Source organism: Hypomesus transpacificus, unplaced genomic scaffold (assembly GCF_021917145.1).
Source record: "Hypomesus transpacificus isolate Combined female unplaced genomic scaffold, fHypTra1 scaffold_27, whole genome shotgun sequence".
Lineage (NCBI taxonomy): Eukaryota > Metazoa > Chordata > Actinopteri > Osmeriformes > Osmeridae > Hypomesus > Hypomesus transpacificus.
Genome location: NW_025813796.1, coordinates 277092 through 287611, shown reverse-complemented (window position 1 = coordinate 287611; position 10520 = coordinate 277092). Strand labels below are relative to the sequence as shown.

General features: G+C 48.0%; 1 protein-coding gene across 2 annotated transcripts; it reads left to right on the top strand.

Annotated features, from left to right (window-relative positions):
- The first annotated feature begins 1139 nt into the window (after positions 1 to 1139).
- On the top strand, positions 1140 to 10475 carry med15 (mediator complex subunit 15). 2 transcript variants are annotated; one of them, XM_047015075.1, is made up of 18 exons: positions 1140 to 1466; positions 2035 to 2122; positions 2278 to 2329; positions 2435 to 2458; positions 2584 to 2748; positions 3034 to 3374; positions 3472 to 3846; positions 4084 to 4191; positions 5365 to 5469; positions 7659 to 7777; positions 7911 to 8038; positions 8135 to 8269; positions 8380 to 8443; positions 8523 to 8589; positions 8772 to 8932; positions 9212 to 9378; positions 9777 to 9875; positions 10012 to 10475. In XM_047015075.1, exons 1-18 carry the CDS (start codon positions 1399 to 1401, stop codon positions 10146 to 10148), a joined length of 2403 nt encoding a protein of 800 aa, XP_046871031.1. In that variant the 5' UTR covers positions 1140 to 1398; the 3' UTR covers positions 10149 to 10475. The 2 variants fall into 2 exon arrangements, with proteins under 2 accessions (XP_046871031.1, XP_046871032.1); XM_047015076.1 differs by lacking the exon at positions 5365 to 5469.
- The last annotated feature ends 45 nt before the right edge of the window (positions 10476 to 10520 follow it).

Genomic DNA, 10520 nt, shown 5'->3' with positions numbered 1-10520 from the left:
TACACCTTTTTCCAATTCATGTTCATACTCATTACTCCTCCATTTAAACGTCTCTATCTGGCATGGAACTGTGACACATCAAATGGGTCTTCTAAACCCCAGCTCGATGTAACACCCGGGGCATGAAAGGGACAGGATACATTTGAATGCAAGGGATACGGCCATGGAAGTAACGATAACCTCAGAATAAAAGTAATGAGAGGTGGTATGGTGCACAACAACAAAAATACCGTTTCTTGATCCCTCCCATGGGTCGGTGGGATATAAACGACCATAGAATAACACATTTGTGTGTTTCTTGCTTTCTTTTGTAATTAACAAGTATTCTGTGTCCATTCATCGTCAGGCTTGCAGCTGTCACTAAGATGGTTTCATCACTGCAACACAGCCTGCATGTTAATATGTGCACCCATTGATTTTAATGGCTATACGTCTGCCAATTCCCACGTTTCAGCAAAGGCTCACTGATGAAACAAATTTGATGGAAATAATCAGAATGTCTTTTTCTTTAGAGGATGTAGATAATCAGCTGCCTGATAAAAAAAAATAAGACCATTGTAGGCTAGAGTAGGCGGGTGCTACTGCACTTGACAAAAGCAAGATAAAATTACCTATTTCTCCAAAGTCGTTCTGGGCCCTGGGCTTCTCATTTCAAGTTGTTTTAAAAACGAAATTGTAGATTTCAGACTGATCAATTATAGTGTGGATGGTGGAAAAACAGTTGATTCGAATTAACCAAATGATACCTTGGACTTCCGTTAGTCTGCACACAAATCTAACACCCTCTGGTGGTTAATAAAATGCTTATTTTCTTTAATTGCAAACTGTAAATTCAGAAGTCTAGTAATTCTGTTGCACGCCACGAGCGTACTTTGAAATCGCAAATGTTACACACAGCCTATGCGTTGTAATTGTTTTGTAATAAAATAGTACTGGTCAAACTAAAGTAAAGAAAGATGTCGCAAGATAACTTTGATCAACGTTTCTTTCTGTAAATGAAAAATGTGTTGTAACCGAAACAAACTCCACTGTAGCCTGATGCTTTTTTTCTCCATCGATCAGGTGGGACGTTATAGAGCCAGGCCTACGTTGAAACTAGTTGTTTAGATGTTGTATAGTTGTTTATGTGACAGCAGCTGATTCTCAAAGTGGTGGACTGAAATTAACGAATTTACATATTTTAGCTCATAGTGACAAAACTGTTAAAACGCGAATCTCAGTGACTGTACGTCCAATAATGTCACTATGAATTATGCTTTTATTTTGAAAATCCGAAAATGAATATTGGCGCTGGCTTCACGGTACCAGTGAAGCTAGCTAGCAAGCAATGTCGTAGCAGAGAATCTGGTTGTAGTAACACTTAGATAGCATACCGCTAGCATAGCGATCGATGCTGCAATGGATGTCCCAGGACCAGATAGTGACTGGAGAAGCCCTGCTTTCCGACAGAAGGTTGTGGCACAAATGTAAGAACACATTGCAATTAGCAAAACGTTAGCTACATTATTATAACAGTTAAACTAACTAACTAGCTAGCTAGCTTTTCATTCCAACTTTGTTAGTGGCTTGCTAGCGAGCTAGCTACCTTGAAAGGGCTATCTAGCGTTAGCCTATCAAGCTAATATTGTAGTCGACCAGCTGGTTATGTACTTCACCTAGCTTTTTGAAATGCTAGCTATAGAATCTAGCATGTCAGCGGTGCATGTCTGAGGCCGCTAGACTAGTTGTAAGCTATACAACTTGTGTTAAGAGTATCTAGATATCTGCGGTACTTTTTTGGGTTTATTAAATGAGGTTAATCAATTTTATAGCTATGAGTTTATAGGTTTGCTAGCTATCTAGTACTAGAAGGGGTAAAACGTTAGACAACGAGTTAGCAAACGTTGCGATGAGTCATTTTCTGGATTCGTGTAACTGTGGTTTTGATTGAGTGTATAAAAAAATAAATAATTGACCGATAACGTTAGCAATGGTTATTCTATGCAATACGGTAACGTTTACAATAAGACTCACTTATAAAACACATTTCTTCAGCGATGAGGCAATGAGAAAGGCTGGAACTGCGCACACAAAGTCCAGCAGTGAGATGGAGAACCATGTTTACCTAAAAGCCAAATCTAGAGTAAGTTAAAAAGCTTATAGTAATGATTTATTATGGTGTTGTGTAGTCATGATCCAAAAATAGATTAACAAGGTATCATCATATATCAACACGATATCACAACAGCATAGCAACACAACTGCTCAGTGGCACTATTAATTTCATATCCCTGACAGGAAGAATATTTGTCTCTGGTGGCAAGGCTGATCATACACTTCAGAGACATTCGTAAGTATTAGCGTTTTCATATACATTCATTTGATTTATTTATGTATCTTGACAGCTACTTAATAGCTTTATAGTTCATTGAAAATGAATCTGCTCGTCTTACAGATAAAAAGGCACAGGGAGGCCCAGGTGAGTAGATGCACTGCGCAGACCATGTTCAGTAAATGCCATCTAATGTGAAGTCTTTGAATACCTAATAATCAATGATTTCAGCATGTATTTTTAAGCTGCGTTTGTTATGTACTTTTTGCTAGATCCAATGAATGCCCTGACCAACCTGACTGGGCTTGGAGGGGGTCCAGCTGGCATTGGCATGGGACCTCGCCCGACCGGGGTGCCCATGAGTGGCATGGGGGTCATGGGGCAGATGCAGATGGGGCAGCACGCCATGGCAGGGGTTGCTGTAAACCCACAAGCCAGTGAGTGTGCCTCCTTGAAGTGAACGTTTCCCCGGATTTCTCCACCCTTTTTTTAAAAATGTTCTTTCAGTTTTCAAATCAACACATTTGATACTTCGCACTTAGGGGCAAGGGCCACTTACTTTTCGATTGAAACAGCCTTTCAGCCGTTCATTGTTGGACATCATTCAAATGCACAGTGCCGGCTGTGCCTTCCTCTTCCAGCGTTTCCAATATTTTTAGCTGGATTGACGTGTTCCTCTGATGTCCTCTTTTGCCCTGATGTCCTCTTTTGCCCTGTTGTAGGAGGCCCAGGGCAGATGCAACAGATGCAACAGATGGCCCAACAGCAAGCCCAACAGTCCATCCAGTTCCAGCAGTTCCAGGCACAGCAACAACAGTCGGCCATGCAGCAGCAGCAGCAGCAACAGCAGCAGCAACAGCAACAGAATAGCATGCAGCAGCAGTCGGCCATGCAGCAGCAGACCATCCAACAGCAGTTCCAGGTTCAGCAGCAGCAGCAGCAACTGAAGCTTCAGCAGTTACAGCAGCAGCAGCAGCAGCAACAACAACAACAACATCATCAGAACCAGCAACTCCAGAACCAGCAGCAGCAGCAGGCGCAGAACCAGCAACAGCAGAACCAGGTATGGAGATGGGTAGACCACCGTCGTTTGAAGGCTTGAAATCATCATCAGTCACGGTACTGCACTACTGACGCGCCAACCCCTCTTCCCTCTTCAGATGCACCCAGCAAGGATGCAGCAACAACAGCAGATAGCTCAGCTCCAACAACTCCAACAGCAGCATGCCCAGGCCCAAGCGCAGGCTCAAGCGCAGGCTCAAGCGCAGGCTCAAGCCCAGGCTCAAGCCCAGGCTCAAGCCCAGGCTCAAGCCCAGGCCCAAGCCCAGTCCATCCAGCACATGGTCCAACAGCAGCAGCAGCAGCAGGCCCAGTCGCAGCCTCAGGTGGGCCAGATGCCCCCCCATGCCCAGCAGCAGCAGCAGCAGCAGCAGGGCATGGTGCCCCAGTCCCTGGCTGGCCAGCTGCCCCCCACCCAGCATGTCCCCATCGGCACCCTGCAGCAACAGCAGCAGCACAAGATCCAAGCTTTGCAGGTAAAGCATAGGGGGGGGCTGTGAGGAAAGCGAAAGCTTAACACCGTAACACACTGTGACAGGCAAACTCTTCTGGGGGTTTGAATCAGACGCAAACCTCGATTGTGGCAGTCGGCTTCTGTCGTATTTATTTATTTATTTTATTTTTTTACACACCCCTCTGCTTGCTTGCTTCCCTTCCTGCCTTTGTGCTGTGTGTGTGTGTGTGTCTATGTCTACGTGTGTGTGTGTGGCCAGGCTAGAGCATTGCAGCAGCAGCAGGCTCAGCAGGCAGCACAGGCCCAGCAGGCAGCACAGCAGGCAGCCGCCCAGGCCCAGCTAGCTGCAGGAGCCGCACCTGGCCAGGTAAGAGCTGGGGTGTGCGTGTGTGTGGGGGGGAAAGGGGGTGCATGCATTCAGTCCAGGCTGGACCTCGACTAGTGCAGCCTGGAGTGAATGCATGCTTTCAGACCTGTTGGGAGCACGCCCTATGAAATACGTGTGCATAAAGGGTCAGGTCAGATGTGCTTACTACTACTGTATTGCGGTTATGAGGTCCTGGTGTGTATAGTCATTAGCATTGGATCATGCTAGGTTGTCCGTAACAGAGTGTGCGTTGCCTTGGTATTCCCTAACGTTGGGTGCAGACCTGCTGTTTCAGCACCTTTGCTTATTTACCCCAACCAAAAGGGAGGTATACCCTGGGTTTGAGTGTATCCTCTTCGAAACTCCCTTTACCTCTGTGTTAAACTAGAAATCCCTCAGTCCACTCCCCATACCCTTTTTTACCTCACCTCCAGTTCCCCCCCCCTCCTAAAACCCAACAGGAAGAATCACGTTTTCCTCTCACCAATGGTACCTCTTAAAGAGGGCAGAATGTCCCATTCCCCCCCCTCCGTGGATGCATGACCACGCATTGAATGTTGCAACTGCATGCCGGCTTTGCCCTTTAATGCACAGCACAGACGGCATCTCGCTCCACTCAACTGCATCTCCTAGCGCTATCGTCAGAAGGAAATGACATCAAGTGAAATGACATGGTTAACTGACGAGAGAGGTTGGGCAGTCCCCCAATGATCCATGTCATTGGGGGACTGCCCAACCTGTCTCGTCAGTTAACCAGCGCAATTGCAATTTGACTGAAAACATAAAGGTCAAATTCAAACAGGTCCCCCCCCCCCCCCCCATGTGCTCTTCATTCTTTTATTTTGAAAACCGTGGCAGTGGCAGGCCTCAGAATCATTGTCATGGCAACCATTTTTCTTTTCTGTCCCCACGACCCCCCGAGTGCGACATGTTTTGGCGATGCTGCTTGCTCCCCTCTCTCACTCTGGGAGAGAGGACTATAACCATGTGGCTCGTAGCGTTATTTGTGTGCAAACTCTAAACCAACGGAATAGGCACGCTCTCGTGAGTCTGTGTGCAGTGCGCGTCCGAGCGCCGTGTGCCGTGTGTGGGCATGTGCTTCGTCTCGGCTGACGTGCGCTGCCTCTCTTGTCTTCGCTTGTGACATGTCTGTTGTCCCCCTCTCCTCCTAAGATGATGCGCCCCGGGATGCAAATTCCACCGCGGCTGCCTCGCGCGGCCCCCATCCCTGCCACGCCTCCCAACTCTGCTGCCATGGGAGGACAGCAAATGCCACAGGTAGAGTCACGCGTCTGCCCCACCCCCAACCTGACCTCAGTCCTCTCCCCCATTGGCTGCCTGCCCGTGGTGCCCATGACGTCCCCCCATGGCCACCCCCCCCCCTCCCCCCTTGCTTTTCCCCTTTCAACCAACCCAAACTCCACTTTCTCTATGCTGTATATGCTGGCAAGGGTTTTTTCCCCGTCCTGCAAATAGTCTTAATCGATTGAGAGAGCCTCACATCGTGCCTACGCTTATTTGTATAGAAATGTTTTTTGAGGAAGCTGGCCTATTAAGTCCTGAATGGTAAGTATCTATAAGTCAATCTCTTTTTTTTCTCACTAGGTACTCATCTGGTTCGCGTGAAGTTATATATAATGTAAAAAAAAATATATATATACAGTGCCCTCCAAAAGTATTGGAACAGTGAGGCGAATTCCTTTATTTTTGCTGTAGACTGAAAACATTTGGGCTTGACATCAAATAATGAACGTGAGACCAGAGATCAACGTTTCAGCTTTTATTTCCAGGTATTTACATCAGGATCTGATGCACAACTAAGAAAATATCACATTTTGTTTGAATCCACCCATTTGTCATGTGATCAAAAGTATTGGAACAGATATACTTAAAACATATTTAAGTGAATAAGACTTAATATTTAGTTGCAAATCCTTTGCTTTCAATAACTGCAGCAAGTCTGTGACCCATTGACGTCACCAAACTTTTGCATTCTTCCTTTTTGATGCTTTCCCAGGCTTTCACTGCAGCCTCTTTCAGTTGTTGTTTGTTTTGTGGGGTTCCTCCCTTCAGTCTCCTCTTAAGCAGGTAAAATGCATGCTCTATAGGGTTTAAGTCTGGAGATTGACTTGGCCAGTCTAATACCTTCCATTTCTTGCCCCTGATGAACTCCTTTGTTGTTTTGGCAGTGTGTTTTGGGTCGTTATCTTGCTGCATGATGAAGGCTCTGCCAATCAGTTTGGTTGCATCTTTCCTTAAATTGGCAGACAAAATGTTTCTGTAGACTTCCGAGTTCATTTTGCTGCTGCCATCATGTGTTACATCCTCAATGAAGATTAATGAGCCCGTCCCAGAAGAAGCCATGCAAGCCCAAGCCATGACATTACCTCCACCGTGTTTCACAGATGAGCTTGTGTGTTTGGGATCATGAGCAGTTCCTTTCTTTCTCCAAACTTTAGCCTTTCCATCACTTTGGTAAAAGTTAATCTTTGTCTCATCAGTCCATAAAACTTTGTCCCAGAATTTTTGAGGTTCATCTCTGTACTTTTTGGCAAATTCCAGCCTGGCCTTCCTATTCTTCTTGCTAATGAGTGGTTTGCATCTTCTGGTGTAGCCCTTGTACTTTTGTTCATGAAGTCTTCTGCGAACAGTAGATAGTGATACCTTCACTCCTGCCATCTGGAGGTTGTTGCTGATCTCACTAACAGTTGTTTTAGGGTCTTTCTTTACAGCTCTCACAATGTTTCTGTCATCAACTGCTGATGTTTTCCTTGGTCTACCTGTTCGACGTCTGTTACTTAGTACACCAGTAGTTTTCTTCTTCTTCAGGACATTCCAAATGGTTGTACTGGCTATGGCCAATGTTTCTGCAATGGCTCTGATTGATTTTCCATCTTCTCTAAGACTCACAATTGCTTGTTTTTCACCCAAAGACAGCGCTCTGGTTTTCATGTTGTTTTCACCTCTGAATACAGTCTGCATAGACAAAACCTATCTTACCCAATCTGAACCTGAGTGTAGACATTCAGTGGTATTTATTGATTGAATAATGTATGTAATAGGACACACCTGGGCAACAAAACACACCTGTCAGTCACATGTTCCAATACTTTTGCTCACGTGACAAATGGGTGGGTTCGAACAAAAAGGTGATATTTTCTAATTTGTGCATCAGATCCTGATGTAAATACCTGGAAATAAAAGCTGAAACGTTGATCTCTGGTTTCACATTCATCGTTTGATGTCAAGCCCAAATGTTTTCAGTTTACAGCAAAAATAAAGGAATTGGCCTCACTGTTCCAATACTTTTGGAGGGCACTGTATATATAAATAACATTGTCTTCAGGTTGCCATGTGACCCTGCTCCTAGCAAATGGAAGACCTGGACTCACCTGTGGGATCCCCTGTGATTGGTTGGTCTGTATATGAGCCCCTAATTCTGTTATCTCCACCCCCCCTTTTCACAGGTTCCGCCCCACCAAATGATGTCATCGCCCTCCCCAGTGCAGGTGCAGACGCCTCAGTCGATGCCCCCTCCTCCCCAGCCCTCGCCCCAGCCCCCGACCTCCCAGCCCAACTCTGTCAGGTGAGCCACACCCCTTCTCAACAAAATCACCCTGCCGTTTTCCCTGCGAACGAAACACGACGGCCTTCCACGCCGTGTGACCGTGGACCGTGGACACTCCACCCCCAACCCCTTTTGTGTTCCATCCTTGCAGTTCTGGCCCCACCCCCTCGCCAGGGGGCTTCCAACCCAGCCCCTCCCCCCAGCCCTCTCAGAGCCCAGCCACGGCGCGCACCCCCCAGAACTACGGGGTTCCCTCCCCTGGACCCCTCAACACCCCAGGTACCAAGCCCTCACTCCTAACAGGCCAACATGGACCCGGTTACTAATGACCCGTTCAACTCATGGTGACTTTTGCTGCTGTTCCCCGTTGCTAAGGCAACCCCGGCTCGGTGATGAGTCCCGCGGGGGCGACGTCCCTCGAGGACCAGCAGTACATGGAGAAGCTCAAACAGCTCTCCAAGTACATCGAGCCCTTACGCAGGATGATCAACAAGATCGACAAGAATGAAGGTATTTTGTTCGGCCGCCGCTGCACCCCTCTGGACCGATTCGGTCTGCGTCTGTTATCCTGTCGTCGTCACGTATCTCTCCCCCCCCCCCCGCCCCATGTGACCCCGCAGACAGGAAGAAGGACCTGAGTAAGATGAAGAGTCTCCTGAACATCCTGACGGACCCCAACACGAGGTAGTTGGTCACGCGCTCGTCTTTTAGGGGGAGTCGCGTCCCCGTCTGGGCGGTACTGATGTTTCTGTTCTGTCACTAGGTGTCCTCTGAAGACTTTACAGAAGTGTGAGATCGCCCTGGAGAAACTGAAGAACGACATGGCTGTGGTAGGCATGCCCTCGCACTTTTTGGGCACATTTGGGGGGAAAAAAAACCTGTTTCGTTGTTGACATCTAGCAATGGCAAAGGGTGTGAATACATGATCGACTCAACCGGAGGAGTCAAAGTCAAGTCATAAGGAAAGTGATGAAACGGTCTGTGTCTCCCCCCCCCCCCCCTCCACCCATAGCCCACACCCCCCCCTCCGCCCGTGCCCTGCACCAAGCAACAGTACCTGTGCCAGCCCCTGCTGGATGCCGTCATGGCTAACATCCGCTCGCCTGTCTTCAACCATTCCCTGTACCGCACCTTCGCCCCTGCCATGACTGCCATCCACGGACCGCCCATCACGTAAGCGCTGCCTCACCATGCCAGAACCTTCTCCCCTTACGAACACACTGCACGCTTGACTTGTTTCCAAGGTGTGGAAATAGAAAATACACGAATAACAATATACCGTAGTTAATGTCTAATAGATGCACACAGCATATGTGAGACCATGTGAAGACTTCCTGGCTACCATGGAACAATGTGTACACAATACCGTCGTAACTATGAGTCTGTACACAACCACAGCCTCCGGTCACAATGTGCTTCCGATCCTCATCTGTACCCGCTTCCTGTCCGCAGCGGCCCCGTCATCGCGGCCCGGAAGAGGAAACACGAAGAGGACGACCGCCAGACCATCCCCAACATCCTGCAAGGGGAAGTGGCTCGCCTCAACTCCAAATTCCTCGTCAACCTCGACCCCTCATTCTGCAGCAACAACGGCACCGTGCACCTCATCTGCAAACTAGGTGAGCCCCCACAGCTGAGCGGTTAGGGAGTCGGGCTTCTAATCAGAAGGTTGCCGGTGTCAAATCACGTTGTGTCCTTAGGCAAGGCGCTTCACCCTAGTTGCCTGGGGGGGGGGGGGGGGGGGGGGGGGGGAGAGAGAGAATGTCCCTGTACCTACTGTCAGACGCTCTGGATGAGAGCGTCTGCTAAATGACTAAATGTAAGACGCAGCAGAGGGGAAAGCTTGTTCCGAGCGTAGAGCTCCGTGAGGACGCAGCCTGGCGTCTGACTCCTAGCTGCGTTATCTAAAACGCTTTGACCGTGTTCTTATAAACCCAGTGGAGATCCCTGTGTCAGTAAACAGCCTCCAGACCCACCAGTCCCACCCCCACTGACTGGTTGTGCTCCCCCTGTGTAGACGACAAGAACCTGCCCAGTGTGCCTCCCCTCCAGCTCAGCATCCCGGCAGACTACCCCGACCACAGTCCTCAGTGGACCAATGACGGACAGCAGTATGGTAAGTCCCCGGCACCCCCCCAAACCCATACTCCCTCCTAAACATCGTTTCTTATCCCCTTTTAAACAAAATCAGACTTTCGAAAGACTACAAGCCGTGTGTTAGGTTGATTCATTTCTCGTGTGGGCACTTCCAGGGGCAAACTCGTTCCTTCAGAACGTCCACAAATACATGACGTCCAAGTTGCTGCAGCTCCCGGACAAGCACTCGGTGACGGCGCTGCTGAATACCTGGGCACAGAGCGTGAGACAGGCCTGCCTGTCTGCGGCTTAAAGGCTCAACACATACCCCCCCCACACTTTTTCCTTGATGCCCTACCCTGCTGAACTGAACTGTATAAACTGGACATAGAGGGGAAGTTGTCTGCACTCCAGGAGCATTGGACCTTCTCTACCACAAGAGGGCGCTGTTGCAACATGAACTGATACGGATATTGAATTCGGTGTTCATGAATGGGATAAACTGTTTGGATTTGGGAGGAAAGGAATATGTGTAACGCTTAACTTAACACTTTTGCCGTGTAAAGCTTTGAAGTGTTTGTGTATATATATATAATCTTAAAGGAATTTGTCTTTTGTTATGAATAAATCATTTTCTGTTTACCTGTCTCTTTATGAAATTGTGACGGAAAAAATTGCATTTCAA